The sequence below is a fragment of the Lepisma saccharinum genome, chromosome 2 (assembly GCF_977018435.1).
Source record: "Lepisma saccharinum chromosome 2, izLepSacc3.1, whole genome shotgun sequence".
Classification (NCBI taxonomy): Eukaryota; Metazoa; Arthropoda; class Insecta; order Zygentoma; family Lepismatidae; genus Lepisma; species Lepisma saccharinum.
Window position 1 is genome coordinate 5,899,214 of NC_139230.1, and position 24,686 is coordinate 5,923,899.

At 40.3% G+C, this 24,686-nt stretch overlaps 1 protein-coding gene across 7 annotated transcripts in view; it reads left to right on the top strand.

The window, feature by feature from the left end:
• The window catches only part of LOC145983893 (uncharacterized), a 159,310-nt gene that overhangs the window by 13,884 nt on the left and 120,740 nt on the right, over nt 1-24,686 (top strand). For all 7 annotated transcript variants that reach the window (XR_014441271.1, XR_014441272.1, XM_083116992.1 and 4 more), the window contains exon 2: nt 2,245-2,822. Coding sequence is in view for 5 of the 7 variants with exons in the window: in XM_083116992.1 (XP_082973118.1) it covers nt 2,673-2,822 (150 nt within the window). In the remaining 2 variants the exon portion in view is untranslated. The remainder of the gene's footprint in view (nt 1-2,244; nt 2,823-24,686) is intronic.

Below are 24,686 nucleotides of genomic sequence, written 5' to 3' on the forward strand. Positions count from 1 at the left end.
CATTATTTATGTCTGTCGATGGATGGCAGCTAAATATTCAAACGACATACTGGTTCGGATTAGACATGAGTTTTGGGTGATTTTCTCCACGAAAGTAGTAGTGATTTGAAGGAAGTGCTAATTTTAGTATTAAAGTAATTGGAAGGCGAAAGATGGCAGTCATATAGAAACTGAGATAGCGTCCGTGGGATTTGTGTACTTATTGATATATTTAATGCCGTTTTTATGCGCGTATAGTACAGTCCCTGGTTTTGATAAGGAAAATGGTCGCAATTATATCTCGAATGTAACCTGCAACACAATTTATGTACTAAAATATGTTTTTATTATTCTTTGGTCTATCGTTGTGCATTATTTTCCATTAAATCTCGCTGGACAAATAGAGTTTGTTCGACTCCCATGTTACAGTAGGTGCGAACCACGGATTCATAGTGCAGATGGTTTGCTGCATGAGTTCAATACCTGCCTATAATATATTTATCTCTGCAAACTCGATCGCCACCAGAACCGCACGTTAAATGTAGCAATTCAGCATTGCTTCATTTGAATTGACGGTTAAGGTGATGCATTCACATTCGGAGTGTTGAATCACTGCATTAGGCCAGCCAGACCATTGTTGTATGTCTGTAGCTGTAAAAAAAAGGTAAAGTGCTCTCCTGTGCTTAGCACAACGCCATGAAGGCGTTGTGTGGGTAACGCCCCATACTTCCTTGATCCGGTCGTGAGTGGGGTCGATGTGATCAGCATCACGCCCCTGACCGCCTTTACCCCCCAGGGTTTCCCCCAGGTACCCACGTGATTCGATGCTGGGTGGGCGCCGGGGCCGCTTCCAACGTTAGAAAAGTTCGCGGATTTGAAACGGCCGGGGATCGAAACCAGGACCTTTAGCATGGCAGTCAGACGCGTTACCGACTGAGCCACCGCGTTGTACCATGTGCAATTTATGATTATGTTGTTAATTTGAATAAAAATGCAGTTAATCTGAATTTTAAATGAAGTATTAAAAATATGGTAAAATTTCGTTGATAGTTTTGAACAGACAAAGATTAGATTTTTTTCTTTCTTTGTCCATCCAATCTCTTTTTACATCAGGATATCTATCAACACAAGAAATGAAACGAACAAATACTATCCAGTGGCATCTTGTGAACATTTTCAAAATGCAAAGATTTATTTTCTGACAATCACAATAGTCTGCTACCTGAAAACATTGATAAATAACGTCTAGTGTATTGAAATGCTAATGTAAAAGAATAAGATATTGATTAATGCAACGAAAAGAGCATAGTGTTTCCAATAATTTTTAGAGCATGCCCCCAGACAAAGGAATAATAATCATTTTGTTACATGAAACTAAAAAAAAAGTAAATTAGTATTTTTTTGGTGATACTAAATAGCACAATTTATCACTTTCATTTCTATAATTGCGTTCAGTGATTTACTGATACATTTACTTCCCATGTAAGGCGTACAGAACCTTAAAATGGGTTGTTTTGAAAATTTGAAGTGCATGTTTTTGCTTTTTTCGTTCATATAAATCCGCCCCCTACTGATATTAGAACAAGAGAGATGATTGTGAGAAGTGTATTTACGGTTTATGCATATTAGATTTATAATGGAAACTCAAATTGGGTTGTAAGGGGTGGATGACCTTTTAAGAAAGCACCCAAAAGTCAACCGGGCCTCCCCGATGGCGCAGTGGCAGCGTCGTCGCCTTGTAATCAAGGGGTCCCGGGTTCGATATCCGGTGGAGGCACATAGTGGTTCGGATCCCACTTTAAACTGTAGGTCCATTCCCGATTAGCCTTACTGTGCATAAAGTGGACTTAAAACACCAAATCATTCAATCAATCAACTAACAGTCAACCTCACTTCCATGTAGTACATCCCAGTAACTACAGTCTTTGATGCCAACGAGGCTCTGGTGTCTGGTCTTACAAGTATAATCCTCTGTAGAGTTGTGTGTTGTCCCGTGTTTTATCCATTTATGTGTTGAGTTCCCCTTTTACAGCCTCAGCTGTAAGGAGACTTTAGTCCTTACATTTTTGTTACGGCTGAGCCACGTATAATATGATGGATGCAATAACCTAAAAATTGTGTTTCAATCAATCAAATTAAAGTAATGTGTCTTTCACGTTCTGGCAGCTTGTGTTAAGTAATACAGTTTTACTGCAGGAAGGGGAAAGACAAACGGGAAGTGGGAGAGCTTGTGATTGATCTGTCAATTTCTCTCGTTCTTTTCAGGTGAATGGGATAAGTCGTGCGAGAGGTGTAGCATCACTGCGTCACCGTGGACGAGGACATTTGCCCGTTTTATCCTTAACCTTTCCCCGCAAGTCCTTTTTTCTTGGAAATTTGCCCACAGCTGCGTGCGTTACTTCGACGTGGCTATCGAGTATACTCTTCCTGGCAGAGCTGGCCAGACGATAGAGTATTTTGAGATCGGGCAAGTTCTGGTCGTGCGTATGGAATGAAGGACATGTTGCGAAGCCTTTCTTCCCCTTCGCGGAAGAAACCACATTGTTTTGCTTGAAAATAAAGTTAAAAAATAAATAGAGTAAATGCTGATAGTTTGAATACTATCCGGCCCGCTGTTTGCAAGAGGGCATTGTAGCCCAGACGGAATTATTCATTTTGTTTTACCTATCCTTAAGACTCCTTGTCCTGCGTTCATGGTGGTGGTGAGTGCCCCGTGGTTGAAGAATGCCAGTCCGGTATCTTACTCCAACGAGTTGGTGAGCGAACATTGCCGAGAGAAGACGGAGCCCAAGATGACTGCGCGGGCAGTTCTCATCTGCCGGCCCAACTCTCATCCGTTCCAGGTAAGTTCCATGTTTGGAGAGAATATTATTTGCCGTTGCGTTGTCTCGAATATATGATGATGATATTTAATGTCTGTGTTGTAGTGAGGAAATGAAAATGAAATTTTCGAAAATTTACTTCCGAGAACCTGTACTTGAGTTTGCATTTCCCCCAAACCACTATTACACGCGTATTATGACAGAAACATATTTTTCGGCTAACGACTTCACAATGCTACGCCGACTTCAGTGGAGGACGCAGCGCGCTAGGCAGCGACGGGTCCCAGGTTCGAATCCCTGCTTGGGCAGGGGTGTTCTTTGAGAGAGTCCTTAAGTTTCATAATATCATCACTCATCCTCATCTTTGCTATTAGCCAAAATTGACAGAAAACCAAAGTAAAATAAATAAATCAATCAATTAACTTCACGATGAAAAATTATGTACACTCTTGTTCACATAAAGTGACACATTTTATAATTGATTGATGATACTTGTTACTTCGCTTTTCTGCCAAATTTGGCTAACTGCGAGAGTGATTATTTGAAGTTGATGAAGGAATACTCACAAAGAACACCCATGCCCAGGCCGGGAGTCGAACCCGGGACTCCTGGCGTCGTAGCACGTACATTTATTAAGGTTGGACAGTTGAAGTATGTGCCACTTTATCTGAACAGGAGTGTACATATCATTGCACAGTGTTATCGGTTTCAATGCGTGACATCTTAAATTGTTACACTGTAACATACTTTTCAGGCACCTATTGTGAGACAATGGACATTGAAATCGCAATTCGTTCAGAGCGTTAACATTTTGAAAAACGAGTTTACAAAGTAATTGGAGCTGCGTTTAGGGTGCGTAATCGCATTATCCTCTGTCGGCAGTTCACAGACGGACCAATCGAAACAATTTCTGCTGCACTAATCAAATGTTTTGTAGATGCAAGTTCATCAGATTTTATGCTTAGTAGTTCCTGAGTCAAGTGATATGAATTGACACATCACGATGTACTGCAAAATATGTTCTTGTTACTAGTTTAACGGGCACACCGGGTGCACGATACAATGAATAAGGGGAGAAAATAACTAGAATGGGCAGTATGTAAGTCTTAATAGGAGTTTGTGTATATTTGGGTACAAAAAAATTCCGTGCGAAAAAAAAAAAACAAACGTTAAACTCATTCCTTTGATCGATGCTAATAATTGTCTTGTGGGTGCTTGAGACACTTCCCATTTAGTTGCTGAGCCAAATTTGCAAACTTTTTCGTATTCATCGGTTACGTTATTGCATTGTTTGAAAAAAAATACTGAGAGAATAAACCTCCTCGGTGACCGACTTAGATCTCGCCATCGCAGGTTCGGATTCGACTCTTGAGACCTGTGCATTTATTTGTGACTGAGTATCCCCTTTATCAATTTCATCTAATCGTTATCCTTATCGTCGCGATTAACTTAAAAGAACAGAATATTCACGTAAAATAGAAAAATACAAAATATTAAAAAACTAAGAATCTAATATCAGTATTTTTACATTTTTTAGTATTTTTTCGTTGATTCTTCATAGCACATCTCCTGTGTGCGCTAGATCTTAATGCAGTACTTTTACATGATATTGAGGTGACTGGCCCTGTAACGTTGCTCGTCGTGTATACTGCACTTCTATAGTGCATAAAGTGTGGACAGACTCGCATCGAGAGAAGTCACAGGTTCGTATACCACTCCCGGTCGACCTGCTTTTCTTCGGTGACTCCAGACGAACACTGGGATAGCACCTTTGAGGAAAGCTACCGTCCCATCCTCTCACCCCCCTTTAATAATTAACCTAATGGTAGAAACAAGTGTCGTTAATAAAATCAACGAAAGATAATGTGTAGAATGTAGTAAATTTCCGTATAGAGCTAGGGGAAAAAAACACGTTAATACGTATTAAAAGCAATAGCGCAATTTGTTCGAATCCCACTTTAAACTGTAGGCCCAGTCCCGATTAGCTGCCTTGTGCATAAATTGGACTTAAAACCAAAACTCAACTCAACCCACGTAGCTTTGTGTCGGAATATTGTTTGCAATGTCAAAAACACTACGAGCTAACGGTTATGCATGTTTCGATATTCAACTTCAAAACTAAGTGTTTACACAAAACATTGTATTGTTACTCGACTTCCTATTTAAATATGGTTTTATGTATATTAGTGGGACATAAAACAATGTAACAAATAAGGAAGTGAAAAATTCATGGCGAGTAAACAAAAAGACTCCATACGACTTCTCAGTAGCGGAGAGCTGGACTAAATTTCATCTCGCACGAACTGTGTAATGCCTAATGCGAAAAAAAAGAGGGAAAAAAAAGCTTCTGTTGCGTGATGGGGAACATACTGCGTGTCTTGCGAGCTGTACTTTGCCTTCCCTCGCGGTCGTATGTCATCTCTGATGTGAATGATAACAACGCGTAAGGTATTTTTGATCGACCCCAGTCTTGAAGGTAACGCACGTTGGCGTTTTTCCATTCGGAATCTTCCCGCATGGAATGCGCTTTCTCCTTTCTTCAACAGTGATTGGCTTGCAGATTATTCGAAATTCGAAACAGGCATGTTTTTATTCATATCCAGCCATAGGCGTGCGCCGGCTAATTTATTTGGGGGTGCCGTAAGGCGAGTTTCAATTGCCTATCTGGACAATGTTAGCCTAACTAAAATAACTTCGTGTTCTTTTTCACAGGAACTTTTAGGTATACGAAGATGAAGTCTCTGGGTATTCGTTATCACTTTAGCACAGGTTTTCCTATGATTGTGACGATATTTATATATTTTTTAAAAGTAAACAATTGAAAATAAATATTGGTACAGAAAGACCAACTCGAGCAAGTACTATATAATACAGGTAATATCAGCTGAATTCCTCATGAAATAAATCTACAGGTTCAGTTTTTCCACATGTTCTAATGTATATTACATCATAAAATATAATATTGTATCTGGCCACTTCATAGTTAATACTTTGTGCGATTTATACAGTAAAAAACCTCTTCACCATGCGATTACTGGTTATTATAGTAAACCAGATTGTTTTGGAGAGAGAGAGAGAGAGAGGAAAGCATCTCAAATGAAACGAAGTAGTTTAATTATTTGAAACACTGATATTATTGTCATTATTTTAATGGTAGTTTCTACATTTTATAATTTTGAGGACATATTAGGGCATCCCATTTTTCTTTCTTTCTATTTTGTTTATCGTATGTCGCCTCCTCGTCGTATCCCTTGGGTTACAAAGACGAGGGCGAATCATGAAGTGATGAAATGGATGATGGAGTAGTGGTAGTAGGGCAGTTTGGTTTCAAGTTCACTTTATGCACGAGAAGGTTAACCGGGACTGGGCCCACAGTGTAAAGTGGGATCCGACCGGGACCCCTTGATTAAAAGGCGACGACGTTACCACTACCCTATCGGGGAGACCCGGATGATGGGACAAACTCGGTGAAACATTGATACATCCCCCCGCGTTCGAATCACGGCCTGTTCTTTGTTAGTTTTTCTTCTCAACTTCATCACATCATCACTTACGTTCCTCGTCGCAGTTAGCCTAAAGGGAAGAAAAGCGACGCCAAATAAAATAAAATCAAAACAATGATACATTCATGCCTTGCCCAGGGTTCGAATCTTGTACCTTTGGCTTTGTGTAGAATTAACATAATCACAGTAATTTTTGATAAGAGTTAAGCTGATTGGTAGTTTGTGAATGTGTAAATCGTGTGTCTTTATTTAAAGCTTACACAATACATGTTACCGAGAACAAGCTTGAGCAAATTTTGTTCTGTTTTGCATTATTGATCTTGTATTCTGTCTGGCGTCGAATTCCAATCTCGTTGTCAGATGGTTTCGAAAAAAAAATATGCAAATTTTTGTTGATAAATTTCGTTAGGAACTAACGCTGCGCGGTGGTCAGCTAACGCGTTACGAAGCCAGGGGCCCCAGGTTCGAACGTTACTTAAGGCGTGGATGTATCATATATTTGACCTATCGCCCATTTCATGATTTATCTTCATCGTCACGATTGACCAAAGAAGGCGAAGATCGGCGTAAAAGAACTGGAACTAGAAAGAACGAGCGAAAGCCGTGTCCGTGTAGCAAAATCTCTTATCGTCAGTTTTGTTATAGGCGAACATTTCTTGTGTAGCGGGGAACGTCATTCCTGCTGCACACAAGGAAAGAAGTGCTGGTAATTTACATTTTCTTCCTGACTATAGCAGGAACTACCGATTGCGTAGTTAAATTCTGCGTTAGAAATATTATGAATGTAAAATATCACCTGCAATTCGCACGGTGCCATGAAGGCACACCTACTCGATCTCGGTGATGGTAGGGGTGATATGATCAGCACCATTAAACCAGTTGATAGGAGGCTCGATGATCTCCAGAGCTACTTATGCAGGAACATGATGGAAAAATACCAGCCTGAGATCAGGCGCTCTGGATCGAACCCGATCTTTCGCTCAGCAGTGAGTTGGATATTTATGTATTCGTCATCCGGTTTACTTGAAAATCCATAATTCCATACTAAATAATTTGAAATTCGAATATCCAACTTGCGTATTTGTTGCTACTTCGCTCCTTTAATGTCGAACTGTTTGCGAATTAATTGTAACACTTATTTGGGACAACAATAATAGGAACTAGACGGTTTGGTTTTTAAATCATCATGCCTTATTTTGGAGTTGTACTTCAATCTAGCCTATAGATGTGTCCCTTCCATTTCCTCGGACCGACGTCTGTGGCGCAGTGGTTATCACAGCGCGCTACAACGCCCGAAGTTCCAGATTCGAATCCCGATCTGAGCATGGTGTTCTTTGTGAATGCCCATTCATCAATTTCATCATATCATCAATGATCCTCATCGTCGCTATTAGCTAAAAGTGGCAGAAAAGCGACGATAAATAACAACATTTAATGAAAAAAAAAAAGCATTTCCTAGGAATGCTTTTATTATCAGTTTTGTTCGACCTTCGACACGGTTAACTTAACTGTAGAAGTTCAGAAAACTATAACCCGCGAGGCTCTTAGGGGGTGAATGAGGTGATCTCAAGCCACTCATTTGCCATCGTTGGGTGCCTCGAAGCTTAAGTGATTTTGCCGGTTGTGTGCCATAAACGTCATCTTGGATGTATTCTCATAAAATACAGTTCAGTGTTGCTTGAAACGCGAGGAGTTTTTAGTGCTACCTCTTCACACAATGTATCTGGCCAGCAGATTTCCATCAAGATAGTCCCTCACATCATGTGGAAGTGTTCCACTTTGCAGGAAATAATACAACTTTTTTCCTTCCCAAAACGTCTTTCTGGAATGAATGATAAATAAGACGTGTGTTGCTGATCACATCATCCTAACTATGGCCGAGATCAAAAATACGTGTATGTGGAGCTCTACCTCCGCATCACCCCATGTGCCTTCATGGTATGTGTGCACATGCATAGGGATACCGTTACCTGTTAATGAGGGTAATGTTCACTTTCCTCACGAGGGAAGTGAGCAAATCTTAGGGACGTTGGGGTCACACACGAGATGTGAGCAGAGTACAGAAACTTCCCATTTGAGTATCGGTTTTTGCTTACAGCTTTTGGACAGTTCGTTCACTTGCAGTGAAAAGAGCAATCCCAGCAACCTTCATTGCAGGTGATCTTGGAGCGATGTTTCAAAACATTATTTTATCCGCAGGTTTTGCTGTGCGTTTGGTGGACTGAAGCCAACATTTTGAGTATTTTGAGTTTTTGCCAAGTGACCAGACGGTCAGCTAAGACAACGTGTGCACTGCGTTTAAAAGTCAACGCTTCGTGAGGAATTGTCTCAACAGTTTAATTGCGAGAGTTTTCGTTACGTTCCAGAATGACGCTACAGCTCTCTAATGGGTAATTATGTACGTTTCATCCATGGCCGCCCGCAGATTTTTTCCAGGGAGAACAAGTAAGGCAGTTTCAACCCCAAATAGTGCTTGCTTCTCCTCAAAATACAGTGCTGCAGTATGAAGTTATCGCGTTCCTGTGACAACCTTTACCAGTCTTAATTGTATCGTTGTGAGTCCTTTATAATAATTAACGCAGATTACTTTGACTGAAATAAAACTAAGTGTAAGATATACAGTATTAAGCTAATATTAATTTTCTAGGGATATCTTTAAATATAATAATCTCTTGCTCGCAAGTACGAGAATTGATCAATATATTTTGATAAGCATAGCAGTCTGAAATATACCTTTGAAGAGTACAGGGAGAAAACCTGATAACTCCAATTCTATCGATTTGCTGTTGTCGATGGCATTATGTAGCTCCGTCAGTGCAGTTTTGTACAAACGATAAGATCGGTGTGTCCTGAGAAATGTGAAAGTTTAAAAATGATATACAGGGAAAAAGTAGTGAGTCTTTAATCTTTGAATTTGTTCTCTTGTAAAAACAGGAAAATGTGACTTATCAGGTTTTTCCCATTGGACTCTTCACATGTGGGTGTGTGTGGAAGGGGTGTATTAATTTGTGCTGAAATAATGTTCCAATGAAAATGTGTGCAAGGGGCGAAAGAATCATTACTGTGAAAATTGCGTAAAACCTCTTACTAGTTTTTTGCTGTGCCAAGTTGCATTTTTGCCATTTCACATGACCTTTTTTTTGTCGAAATTGAATCACTACAATAAAAATTAATCGTGGAAATGAGACATACACGAAATCTGGCCATTCAATGGCACGCCACCCACCTACACTGTTTCCAATAAGCAACCATTTCAGCTTTCAATAATAATTCCGAAAAGGATATTAGAAAATAGTACTTAACGTAAATAACATTTTATTAGTTTTTAACACTGAAATACTTTCTTCGCCATTCAGAATAAAATGAAAACTTGTTTCCATGAAATTCACGAGGAAATTATTATTTCTAACTTCAAACTGTAAAAAAATAATGAAAGCAGTGACACAAGAGGGTTTGAACGAATTTTGCTGCGCATCGATCTTGCGCTCATCTGAGCGCTGCCTGTGACGTGTGCCCGGCTACATTTACTTACTGGGTGAACATAATAATTCCCTTAAGTCCACGCATTTGTACTTGGTTCACATTAAGAATCATCACAATCTCTCTCTATAACAGTGGCGGCACCAGAATTAATCATCTAGGGGTGCTGAGGGCAGGGGTTTATCCAGGATTTTTCTCTTGGGGGGGTGTTGGAAACTTTTGGGGGGGTGTAAGTTTGGGGATGTTAAGTAAATATTTTGGACCGTTTCTACTTCAATTTGTTCATAGATGTTTCCAGAGATCAACCCCCCTTTCCCTTCACGTATCATTTCAGTAGAAAAGATATAGTGAGTGCAAAAAGTGTTTGGACACTGCAGTAGTTACGTTAATAATGGATTATCTTGCCGTTCTGGATGATGCTAGGTAAGCGGGATAAAAGTGCAATGGTTCTACCTCAAATTCTTTTTTTCTTGGCAAAACAACGAAATAAAAATATCAAAACAAACAATCCTTGAACAATTATAACAAAAATGCCACAAATTATGGGCACAGGAAGTCTTTGGACACTTAGTAAAAAAACATTAAAAAGGACATCTGTGAAACACGATCAATAAACCTGGACTACCATATACATACCACTAACCCCTTCAACCTTTGGGCTCGCAGTTGCCAGTTCGCAAGTCTCAGTACCGGCAGTAGCTCTGCGTCATTGAACACGATAGTGCAACATGGGTTCCGGAAGGAGAGAGTTCAGTTTTTTAACGTCGGCAAGTTATCCGGCTTCACAATCAGTTAGTGATGGGTTCAAGCCGTTCATTTGTGCGAGTCGACTCATGAGCGCTCGCTCACTGAGAAGAGTCGTTCAAATGAGTCGTTCAAAAGAGTCGCCAAGCTTCTTTTTCTCGAAACACATGCCTGAAGAGGGGGAAGGGGGTAGGAGGTGTTGAAGCAGATGATTGTATTTAAGTAAACGAACACAACGTACGTCCTTCAAGATTAATAAATTGTATTGCATTTTTGTGTATATGTGTGTGCGTGTAGCCGACTAGATGGCCAAGATTCTGAAGTAATCGACATTTGATCTTGCCACAGAAGTTCCCGGGTTCTAGTCCCGGTCTGGTCAAGGATATTCTTTACGAGTGTCCCTTCATCTGTATCATCACGCATCATCCTCATCGTCGCGATTACTTAAAATTTGAAGAAAAGCGGCATAAAATAAGAAAAATACAAATACGATTCTGTATGTGTATGGATATACATATATGTGTAAACAGTAAACACACACACACACAAACAAAATTTATTGCACATACTTGTTTTCATTACTCTGCCTCATGAGTGAGATTTTCTATATTTGTATCTTGTTTCAGTTTACATTTCATGCTGCGGATAATGCAAATTATGCAGTACGATAGCATACACAGAAATGCTATATAATTATATCAACCTTTTATTAGTAATAACGTGCATTTACATATTCTTCCTTTTTTTCATTCGATCACTGGTTTTAATATCGCAACAAATGTGAGAAAGCGAGTCAACAAAATGCACTCCAGATCTGCGCTGCGACACATCATCGCTCGTTCACGACTCTTGAAACAGCACGAAGAGTCACAGCACAGTCCCACGACTCTTTCCCCATCATTCGTTCACGACTCTCGAGACGGCACGAAGAGTCATTAAGCACCTTAACGACTCGCTCGCCTTAGCGACTCTTCTGCTCACTCATCGTTCACGACTCTCGAGACGGCACGAAGAGTCGTGGATCACCTTAACGACTCGCTCGCCTTAGCGACTCTTCTGCTCACTCATCGTTCGCTCGCGAGTCGCGAGCTCTCTTACACAAGGCGCGGCGGCGGCAGTCTCGCCAGCAGACTGGATCTACAGTTTAAAGTAGGATCCACCCGCTCGCTCTCCGCGAATGGCTAACAGCTGTGTTTAAGAAATATATATATCGCTCTTGAACATTATCCATGTCCATCCCATATCCATAGCTTTTTGTTGTTCTACAGTCATTCAATATAAGTTTCTGCCAATATCATAATGTATGATCGAATTTCTATAAAGCGGGCCAAATTATACGTATGTATTTTTTTAAATGTTGCTTTCTACTAGTAAAACACCTTAACACGTAGGCTCACCGCAGATGGCCAACAGCTGTTTATATCACTCGTGAACATGACCCATGTCCATCTTACGTAGTTGTTCCTAATTCTGCAGTCATTCAATAAAAGCATTTTTGCAGTATCATGTACGATGAGATTTATGATTAAACTTCTATATTTATTCTTTAATGCTGTTTTCATTAGTAAAATATTTACACGTTAATGTTAATGAAATATTTCACGTCATATGAAAACGATTTTGTCAGACAATGTGTAAAGTCCACTTTTATGCTCCAATAGGCTAATCGGGTCTCCCCGATGGCGTAGTGATAACGTCGCCGGTAATCAAGGGGTACCGTGTTCAATACAAAGTGGAGGTTCGGATCCTCCTTTAAACTGTAGGTCCAGTCCCGACTATCCTATCTGCACATAAAGGCTAATCGGAATATTGTAATCAAGAGGTCTGTGCCTAACACCTTCTCAAAATTTTTACAAGACTCCCCTAATATTTTTTACTAACATTTAATTTCTTGTAATTTTAGCGCTAATGGTTTGGCCGAACTTGAAACTACAGGACAAATTTGTTGGCTGTTCTTCGCTGCCTGTCATGGGCTGAGGTTGCGCGCTCTCTCTCTGCAAACAACACTCGCGAGTCGACTCTTTCCTTCGTTCAAAGAGTCGCTAAGGTGTGCCACGACTCTTTGAACGAAGGAAAGAGTCGACTCGCGAGCATGCTCCTTCCCCTCTCATCGTACACGGCACGTTTCAGCCAGCTTTACGGGAAAAGGAACAGAGAGGACCCTCCCTCTCCTCTCCAGTCCCCATTTGCTGCCCGCAGAATCGACTTGCTTTCTTTCAAAAATTCCGGCCGCCAGGCGAGTATACACTTGCGCATGCGCCTTCCTCGCAAAATTCGTGGAAAGGAGAGGGAATAATGGAATAATAGTTGCTTGGCGGGCGGAGGAGTCGTGGCACACATACGACTCTTTGAACGTGTCGTTCAATTCTGGTGAACGAGTCGTTCACCGCTCACAAGAGAGAGTCGTTACTTTTGAACGACTCGTTCACGAACGACCCATCACTACAATCAGTGCAAATCAGTAAGGGAAATGTCACGCTTGTCTGGAATTCCTAAATCAACAGTGCACGTGATCATAGATCGCTTTGGCGAAAGAAAAACAGTAGAAAATAAGCTGAGGACTGGACGACCAAGAGTGTTTTCTGTGCAAGACGAACGGTTTATTTTGCGAACTATAAAAAAAGACCCCAAAGCTAGTGCTTCGACGTTGGCTGCAAGCTTTCAAGACCGAGCTGAGCAAGTTTCTTCCAGTACAGTTCGTAATATATGCCGACGAAATGCCTACCATAGACGAGTGGCAAGGAAGAAATTTTGGGTTAGTGCAAAAAATAGAAAGAAACGCCTCGAATTTGCCCTATACCACCGCAATTACGATGCAGACTTCTGGAACAAAGTCATTTTTTCGGGCGAAAGCAAATTCAACTTATTTGGGTCGGATGGTAGGCATATGGTATGGCGGCAAAGAAATATAGAGTTGGAGTCGCGAAACTTAATCCCAACTGTCAAACATGGTGGCAGTTCACTCTTATTATGGGGTTGTATGAGTGCTGCTGGGGTCGGCAAGTTTGCATTTCATAGAGGGGACGATGGATCAGTACATGTACATTGATATATTGAAGAATAATTTGAGCGCTAGTGCGGCTAAAATGAACTTGGGTAATGGTTACTTGTTTCAACAGGACAACGATCCTAAGCATACCGCCCTTAATACAAAATTGTGGCTGTTATATAACACCCCAAAACAACTTCACACACCCCCTCAATCCCCAGATCTGAACCCCATAGAAAATTTATGGAGTGTATTAGAGAAAGAGATAAGAAGAAGAAACATATCCAACAAATCCGACCTAAAATTAGTATTGCAGGAAGAAAGGAATGCCATTTCACCTCAGATTAATGCAGATCTGGTTAAATCTGTACCAGACAGGCTCCGGGCAGTGATTCGTGCCAAAGGAAATCCAACAAAATATTAAATGCTTTTGTTTTTGCAGAAAATATGGATAAGAATGGCAAGTGTCCAAAGACTTTTTGTGTTCAAAATATGTGATATTTTCGTTATTATTGTTTATAGATGGTTTATTTTTATATTTTGTATTTTCCTGTTGTATCAGATAAACAAGTATATGAGGTAGAAAAATGTGGTTTTCATTCCATTCGCCTACCTGCACCCACAACCCTGAGCGGATCCCTTGTTTACGTACCATCAATGTGTCCAAACACTTTTTACACTCACTGTATGTCAAATGCAGGAAAAGATGGAAAATAGATTTTTGTGATAATGTTAACATTTCAGTCTAACGTTTCGAGTATTGCTCTCCATTAAAGTTCACTTGATTTAATCAATCGTTAGACAAGGGATGACATTGCAAAAGACAAGAGATGACATTGAAAAACACAAAATTTAAACATATTATTACCAGAAACCATTTCATGCAATTCTTAAGCTATTTTTAAAGAAATTAGGAACACTTGCGCAATATTCTCTAACTTTATTTGTATATTTCTTGTCGTAGGTGTAAGACGGAGTTCATCTTAGGGGGTGCCCAATTCATCGATGAAATATCAGTGAAAATGCATTGCATGGGTGTGTGCGCGCTTTCATGCCTGAATACAAATATAATATGACTCTTTAATAAATCAACACACTGCGAGCGAAGCGAGCAAGAAAATTTTTAGAACTATTTCTTTGCAAACTGATAATGGATATTATTAATTAATCATAGCGACAATACTTTCATTTCACAGTATCCCACGATGTTTACTCTTTACAATCTTGCTTTGCTCGTTCGGCGCCCTCTTTAGCTCAGCACATGCCCCCTGGCCCCTCCTGTTTTAGCTTCAGTTAGAAAATATGCATATATATAATTTTAATAGTTCTATGTTGCGAGTGAGTTACAAATTCTGCTGTTGTTTTCAAATCTCTATTTAAACAATGGTTCACAAACTGAAATAAAGTAATGAAACTACGTATATATTTAGAGCATGGTTATGAAGACTTTAAAATATAGTGGGAAGTTGGGATGCTTTATTGATTGATTGATTGATTTAGTTTATTTTACTTCGCGTTTTGTGCCTCATGGCTAATTTGCGAAGATGGGAATGAGTGATGAAATGATGAAATTGATGAATGGACATTCACAAACAACCAAGCCCGACCGGGATTCGAACCCGGGTCCCTTGGCGTCGCGGAAGTTAGAATGCAAGTTCATATATGCTTGGTATTGCTTTTGAACGAAATCGGTCAAGGAATTTCATATTGAAGTCCTATACCCTTACAAAACTTTGGAAAAATACTCTTCACGCTGTTCAGAGTTTATCTTTCAAATACTGGACGAGAGACTCTAGGGAATTAGGAGTCATGTGTATCTCTGCCTTAAAAGAAAACTAAAAAACATATGCAAATAAACGTATGGCATGTTAGCTGCAAAGGGAAGGCAAGGAATTTTCACTTCTAAATTGAAGTAATGTTTTATTTTCAATTATTTAAAAATTGAATAGCATTTATTTCACTTTCCAGCACAAAGAGCACAATGAACCAAACAAAATTTTTATCTCTACGTTTTCCAGCAGGTAGTGAGTGGCAAGCACCGTCGTGCCCCCACTGGTGCGCCTGTGGTCAGATATAAATTTGGGACTTAATGTAAATTAAATTTATTTTTATGTTTAATTCCTTATACTTCATTTGCTTCCTCTTAAAAGTTGCAAAAAATTAAATATGTCATTATGTCAGGGAACCGACTAGCCTACATATAAAGAGGAAGACAATTTTTACTAAATATATATCTTTGCAAACTGACAATAACTTTAATTTAATAGTAGGATGCCAGTCAATTCACAGGTCACCACGACCTTAACGCTTTTCTATTTTTATCTGTTTTGCTTGTTCGACAGCCCATTTGTACTTAGCTCCCAGGCAACCACCCCGTGCGAACCCCCCCTTTTTTTACAACTCTCTTTCTAATATATAGTTTTTTTACAGAGCTAAGAACTCTTAGAGCTACAAAAATGGTCAATACATCAACTATAGACGTGAATGAATCACTTCGGTTCTTCATGAAATATTTGCCGTTTTATATCGAATACTCTGTCAGTAAATTTTATATTGGTAAAAAAAGGTAAAGTGCTCCCCTGTGCTTAGCACCACGCCATGAAGGCGTATAGGGGGTGTGGGGGTAACGCCCCACACTTCCTTGATCCGGTCGTGAGTGGGGGTGATGTGATCAGCATCACGCCCTGACCGCCTTTACCCCCCAGGGTTTCCACCAGGTACCCATGTTATTCGACGCTGGGTGGGCGCCGGGGCCACTTCCAACGTTAGAAAAGTTCACGGATTTGAAGCGGCCGGGGATCGAACCCGGGACTTTATGAATATCCATTGGGAGAAATTATACCTCCATATAGTGTCACTGCTTCTCTACTCACCCCTTTCGGTTTCTTTCTGTCTGATTTCATTCTCTTTGTCAAAATCCCGTATCTTCTTCAACCACTTTTGCAATAAAGTTTCAGACAGTTACACTAAGCAGAACGACAACACACGAACTGAGATGCTACACTGAGATTCTGACCTAAGGCCTAAGGCATTTGACCATTCTTTTCTCTACCACTCCAAAATCATCCATCTCGCCCAAGTTACAAGAAAAAAGTGTTGCTAACCATAGTAACACAATTCACTACAAGAAGTCAAACCTGTATCTTTGAATATCTTCCCTTACTTTTATCGTACATTTTTCACATGAACGAATCGAAAGGAAAATGCAACAAAATGTAAATTTCATTGACTCAGGGGTTTCATTTACAAATCTGTAACATATTTAAGAAATATTTATTTAGGTATTCAAACGCTGAACTGTCAACACTGTGTGCGGTATGTCTCCCTGGAAGGAGGGTGAGAGGTCAGTTTTATATTTTCCAGATGGTAGTGTTCCTTCCAAAGCCTTGCCAAGGAAGCTGGTGTTTCCAGGAAATGACCATGCTGAACATTCCACCCTCCAGGTCCATTGGACTACACTTCTGGTAGAGCTACAAATGGTTCCTTTATGTTGGAGTATTGTAATTCTATTACAATTCTATTGTTGATATAAAAATCCATACTTACACCCCCCTACAGGGGGGGTGTTCCACTTTTTTGCTTGGGGGTGTGTTCGTCAAAATTTGGGAGGGTGTTGGGGGGGTGTTAGGGGTGTGTGGATAATTCACTGGCTGAGGGGAATGCAGAATCAAATTAAGGGGCATACTATATTATGTTTACACTTCAAGAAAGTGGTTATAAAATGAAAACAGAAAACTACAAATGGGCTGACTGAATAAACACAAGGAGAAACCATTCTTAACAACAATGCTGGCGAAAAAGAGACAGCAGCCGCTGATCTTTGTAGGAACCGCCGCTACTACATCAAAGCAAATGTTAAAATCGTCGAGTTCAGTGTTTATGTGTTCCCTTTTGTACGTAAGTTTCTCTTTGTGACTCGAAGACGATGTTCACACCTTGAGCATCTGCCGAAGTTAAAGTACTGCTGAAACGTTGTACAGATTTTCAGAAATCCCACAAGTTTCCGCAGTCAGTTTTTGTACTTGTGCAAAGTTGATGTTCTTCCTTGCTTCTTCGTTATATGCAAGATTTCTGAAAAACTTGTAAACGTTTCCAATGATTACCTTAGTTTGTTTTTTAATGTTCGTTCGCTAGGCACGTACACCACCATCACTTCCACCTGCTATTGTACCGCACGTTGGACGCTGTTCCTCAGTGTCATTCATAACGAATGCAAAACCAAATGATCTGTACATAATACACCAGCGAAGACGCAATCGACCGCGTTCGTACGTACAGTGTCTCTCAAAAGTTTTAGGACAACAACATTTTAAAACTAGGCAACCCAATTTACACAAGGAGTTGGTGGGTTGCGTGTAGAGTTAGGATCAATTTCAGGGTTGCCACATGCACAATAGATATTCATGAAATACGCGAAAGAAATAAATCTAGGTATTATTGTATAAAACTAGAAAACGAAATCAGTATTACATTTGTTGCAAATGAGAAATACTTTCTGAAAGAAAGATAATCGATTTTCTAGTACTTATTGCTGATGAGTCTACATAAAGAAAAGAGGAGAGAGGAAACGGAAGGGGACAAAAGAGAGGAGAAGAGAGAAAGGGGAAGAGGAACAGTAAAGGAGGGAAGAAAATAGAGAACAGAAGTGGATAGGAGAAGTAATGAGGAGATAGGAAAAAATATGCGAGAAAAGATGAGGAAAATAGAGCAAGAGGAGATAGGAGGAGGAAAACGAGATGAGAGAAGAGGAGTTTGGAGAGGAGAGGAGGAGACGAGAAGAGGGGAGTAGAGAGTAGAGTAAAATAGAGAAAAGGAGAAGAACGAAGAGAAGAGGAGAAGAGTGCAGTGGAGTCGTAAATCGAAGACAGGAGAGGAGAAGAGTGGGATGGAGACAAGATGCGAGAAAAGTAGGGAAGGCGATATGAGATAAAAGCAGAGGAGAAGGAGGGGAGAGAAGGAGAAGGAGAGGAGAAGAACAGAAGGGACTGGAGACCAGAGGAGAGAAGAGGTAGTTGCAGAAAATATCGTCTCAGCGTCAAGAATTGATGCATTGATCAAATTATCGACATGAAACATTCAATAACATTTTGAAATGTATTGGAGAATGTATTACATCTGTGCGAAATGCCTTTTGGCTGAGTACAGAGCAAGATAAATCTTCCACGTAAGATCTTTGATCTTACCTGCGATTATATCACTAAAATCATGAATGTAATTTTAATATTTATAAGAATTATCCAATTTTTATCCACTTCTCAGTTCGTTGAAATGGAGATTTTGTAATTTAATAGTTCCCCTCCCCCCATCGTTAATTCCCAACTGAATCATTCCGTTTTACACGGCGTGGACAATGAATACAATGGGATATGTCTAAAACTTACGAAAATTTTCTGCCACGGGAGGGGTTTAACCCACGACCATCAGGTTGACAATCATTAACGGTAACCACTACCCTACAAGCTTTCGCTACTGAAAGCAGGTAGAAGCAGCCGACCAATGTGAAATGTAGATCAAACTCTCCTCCTACATGTAATGTGCAAAGAATACTTGTTTGTAACAAAGAAAACGAAGGTTGTTCGAATCGGCGAAAACATTTAATGGAGAATTGCACATGATGAAAACTTCAGTCGATATTTGCGGAGGTATCTTTGCATTGAACTCGAGTGGGAAAATGGGTAAAATTAGTATGTCCTGAATTGCCACAAATATAAATAGTTATTTCATTGATATTTGTCAATGTCTTTGAAGCAGTACACAATTATCGTTAGAGTATCAGAAGTCATGATCTTATACATGTAAATATCCCTTTAAGCGTTTCGCACCGATGTAATACATTCTCCAATACATTTCAAAATGTTATTGAATGTTTCATGTCGATAATTTGATCAATGCATCAATTCTTGACGCTGAGACGATATTTTCTGCAACCACCTCTTCTCTCCTCTGGTCTCCAGTCCCTTCTGTTCTTCTCCTCTCCTTCTCCTTCTTCTCTCCCCTCCTTCTCCTCTGCTTTTATCTCATATCGCCTTCCCTACTTTTCTCGCATCTTGTCTCCATCCCACTCTTCTCCTCTCCTGTCTTCGATTTACGACTCCACTGCACTCTTCTCCTCTTCTCTTCGTTCTTCTCCTTTTCTCTATTTTACTCTACTCTCTACTCCCCTCTCCCCGTCTCCTCCTCTCCTCTCCAAACTCCTCTTCTCTCATCTCGTTTTCCTCCTCCTATCTCCTCTTGCTCTATTTTCCTCATCTTTTCTCGCATATTTTTTCCTATCTCCTCATTACTTCTCCTATCCACTTCTGTTCTCTATTTTCTTCCCTCCTTTACTGTTCCTCTTCCCCTTTCTCTCTTCTCCTCTCTTTTGTCCCCTTCCGTTTCCTCTCTCCTCTTTTCTTTATGTAGACTCATCAGCAATAAGTACTAGAAAATCGATTATCTTTCTTTCAGAAAGTATTTCTCATTTGCAACAAATGTAATACTGATTTTTTTTTAGTTTTATACAATAATACTTAGATTTATTTCTTTCGCGTATTTCATGAATATCTATTGTGCATGTGGCAACCCTGAAATTGATCCTAACTCTACATGCAACCCACCAACTCCTTGTGTAAATTGGGTTGCCTAGTTTAAAATGTTGTTGTCCTAAAACTTTTGAGAGACACTGTACAAAGCGCGAAGTGTTGACTGAGCAGCTTAGAAGAAGTGTGGCAACCTTGGAGGGCCAGGGATGTGGAGGAGCCAAGGGGGAGCTCGGACCTTGACTGGGCATTTTTCGTGCCGGGGACTCTAGCCTGACCCAACCTAACCTAAACTAGCCAACTCATCCTAACCTAACCCAACTGAACCCGGCCTCACCTCATTTAACCAAACCCAACGTAATCTAGGTTAGTAAGTGAGGACGTAAGTGAGCGAGGACGTGAAGAAATCAGGAAGAGAGGAAGTAAGGTAAAATGAGTGGAGAAGTGAGAAAAGATTTACTCATGTGGATGAATAGTGAGTGACACTTACTTTTTTGAAGAAATAGTGTCAGTGAAACTCTTTTGGAGAAAGAAAAGTAATCCGAGTTAATCTATTAAAAAACCAACCTAACCTAACGCAACCCAACTGGACCCAACCTAACCTAACCTAGCCCATGTTAAAAAAAGGGTCGCCTTAAGACTGTCGACGGAAGCTCAAAATGCGAAAAGACACAGCTGCCCCCGACCCCCAAAAGTCAGAAGACACGGTTGCCAAAGGACAGCGTTTCCGAAAGAAAGGGTCGCCAAAAGAAGGCGTCACCAAAATTCTAGAGCGTTGCAAAAACACAGGATTCCCGAGAGAGCGTCGTCAAATGGCATCGTCGCACACAGGGTGGCAAAGGGACAGGTCGCAAAAGAGTGCTACATAAGGACAGTTCGCAAATGGTCACAAAGGGATATGTTGCAATATATTGTCGCCAAAAGACAATCCGAAATAAAGCGTCTTCAAAACACAGAATCACCGAAAGATAGCGTCGCCAAAAGACAGCGTCTCCGAAAGAAAGGACCACCAAAAGACATGTGCCCATGTCCTTTCTGACCCTTGTGTTTTATGTTTCGTGCTAAATTATCACTTGAAATATCTGAGTTCTTTGCTCTGCATTAAGACAACACTGTGTGAATGTGTGTGGAGAGGGGCATATGCGATGCCTTTAAAACATCCCCAAATGCGGAGGTCATCACACGTCACTGCAAATAGTTTCATTTCACCTGCTGAAAAAAACTTTGTTTACTGTTATGGTTGAACCAAAGTCACCTAGGCGCTCAGTATTTTTATGAAGGGGAGTCGCCCCCCCCCCTTTTGTTGAACGACTGGTGTGTATTGTTTTCTTATTTTGTCGTGGTTCTCTGTCGCTCTTGGTAATCGCGACGATAAGGATGGTGAATGATGATTACATGAAATTTATGAATCAGTACTCAAGGCACGCTCATGCTCAGGTCGGACCTGACCAACGTATGTAAGCATCGATCATTGATGTAGCTGTCTGTGTCTTGTATTGCAGATACATAGTCTTTATAACAATCGAAATGTGTGCAATATATTGACCAATAATAGGTGAAATTGTGCACAAGATGTCTGAGTAAAATAGACGTAAAACAGTGTCAAATTCTGGTCGGATATTTTTTGTTTGTTTTTGTACCGTAGAACACTCGACAGATGAGTTGATTCCGAGATAAAAGAAAAAGTATATTCAATAAAGACGAAGAACAATATGCATGCATTCCGTTCTCTGAATGTCTCAAAATGTCAACCCGCGTTTTTTTTATACATTCACGATATTCATACTATTCTCTCTTAAATTCCACCCAGGCCATTTGAAATTTATGGCTTTCTGTGCAAGCTTAGTGTGATGAAAGCATTGTTCCTCGTCCCACGTGGAGCACTGAAATTTCATGAGTAATCAGCCACATCATTTCTGCAGTCTAAAACTGGAATTTTGTGTTCCAACAGAGCCAGATTGAAAATGTCCATTTTTAAAATTTCACACAAGTTTTGTATTATTATTAGTTTTCCTCTGTGATAATTGTCTGTTCCTAATTCTTGCTAATACACAGACCTGTACCGAAATTTGCAGAGCAAATAATCTAACCACAATTCAACTCTACTAGGTAGAAACTATATTCGAATCCTTGGTAAACATTTATGTTTCTTTGTTCTTGTTTTCTCTGTTTAATCATCCAATCTAACGTTGTTGCCTTGTGATCAAGGAGTGCGGGTTCGATACCCGGTGGAGGCACACACTGCTTCGGATCCCACTTTAAACTGTATGTCCAGTCCCGATTAGCCTTCCTGTGCATAAACTGGACTTAAAACAATAACTTAACTCGACTTGTGACGTCACAAAAATTGCAGTGTATTAATGCTAAACCTAACAACGAAAGCTGACGTCAGAAGACGAAGTGCCGACTTGACAAAGAAAGGTAGTTGAGAAGCGTGCTGTTAGTTTTCCTCTGGAAGAAAAGTGCGTTTCAGTGGCCCCGTCCCCGCAATGCAGGGGGGGGGGCGGCAATATTATCTTTTGTATAATCCCAGAAAATTAACATGTAGTGTCGCTTCTTAAAGAAAAATCAATTTGGCAAACAGATGTGACTCAACAGTGATACAATTCGAACTGTAAATGCTTTGAGACGAACACTGGATACAACGATTAGCTCTTTTTTTCTCTTTTCCTTTTCTATCAGTGAACTTATATACGTATCAACACAGTTTAATGTACAAGTTACTGGTCACCACAAATAACTTCACGACTCAGTGTTCATTATTATTTTCTAATATGTGGGACGTGGTCGAGTGAGTTTCCAGTAACAAAATACATTGTCTTGTATAATAAGATGTACTGACTCAGCCAGAGGGGCCTCGGTAACTTGACATGTGGGTCCCCGTCGAAATGAGAATTATTTTTTAATTGTCAGCAGACGGTCATCGATTGGAAAAAAACCCTAATCTCGTATCTTTATACGCCAGTTGTCGAAAACTTCTAGCGTGTACAGTTATGAATCCAGTATTAAGATCCAGTTGCTCAGTCAGGCAGTTTCTATTGCCACACAATAAACAATCAAACTTGGTAATTCATGAGATGTAATGCTCATTTTACATGTGGTATTTAAAATATAACTTCCACAAAATATTTTCAAGAGCCACCAATATTTTTCATATTCAATAAGACCTAAGGAAAATTTTACATTTTCCTCATTTGTTATATGTTACATGCTATTCTTGCTTTTTAGCTGTAGCGTGACAACGTAGTTAATTTTTCTTTAGAAGTTAAACACTTCAAAGGGGCCCAAAAACTCAGTAGGAGGTGGGGCCCGGGGCAATATCTTCTTCTCTTCTTGCCAGCACCATCTCTTCTGTCGCACATGGTACAGTATACCTGTATAAGTTAAATGTCGCATTATTTTGGTGGATTTTATGAAGTGCAGTTTTCTTCCATGTTGAAATTTTATGGGCATTTCTGTTCAGCCAGTTCTTTTCCAGAATGTGTTGCTAGTTTATTATGATCTACAGTGCTCGAAGTGAAAATTTCCAGCTGGAAGTATGCTTGGTCGAGTTTTGGGATGCTTCTATGGATCAACATGGAGACAATGCATTAGTCTTATGCAAATTATCCTAACTGGGGAATGCTTTTCTCTTAACTGGAGAAATAGACTCTGAATGTGTACACCCCCCCAAAAAAACACATTTCGATCTCTATGATCTATAAAATATAGGTCTCATTTCATGAAAAAGTCTAAGAAATGTATGCAGAGGGCTGCGCAGCGGCCAGAATCGCTTACTAGGCCCGCCTGGCTGGTCGGGCGGGCGAGTAAAACTATATACCTGGGTTTTGACCCGTCAAGCATCGAAAGCCCACGGGTAACTGGAAGGCTTTGCAAGACGAAGCTCGCTTATCTTCAGCGAACGCTCATTCCGGTTTTGCACCGTCTCCAGATACATGAGTCACGCAGTCACCGTTGCCAACTTTTAGATTCTAAACTGTTCTAGGAGCACTTAAACTGTTCATCACTTTTATCAATTTGAAATTGCAGACATTTATTCCTTGGTAGAAAACATTTGTATCACTCACACCCACTGGCGGCGATTGGGTTCTCAAACTAAGGGGCCAAGGTGCAAAAGTGGGGTGGCAAGGACAGTTTAATTTCCCTTGATACATGAGGTTAGCGTGGTGCAAAAGTGTCAAAACGTCGGGGGGAGGGTCAACTGCACTTTCTCTGCCCCGCCCCTAATTACCGTCACTGCTGACACCTGTAAAGGAGTACGAACCAAGTTTCGCAAAAAGTGCCATCGTAAATATTTTGGAACTTTGTGTGACTGGTGGTTGTTCTACATTATACTTTGGGGGGGGGGGGTGCTCCCCTATGGCACAGTGGTAGTAGTGTTGTCCACGGGACGAGACGGGACAGGCTTTTAAAAATTCGATTTTCTCTCTGGTGTAATTTTGCCAATTCAATATCCGAATTAGTTGCTCAAGATCCCCCCCCCTGAACACTAAGGCACGATGGTCCATAAAATAGAACATGAAATCAGAATTTGCATTGTAAAAGGTTTTTGAATATTGTCATCTCTTGCAACAAATCGTCGTTCGCTCATGTTGTTGTAACACCACTTAGCCATGTTTCCATGATATGAAAAACTCAATATGGTGACCAA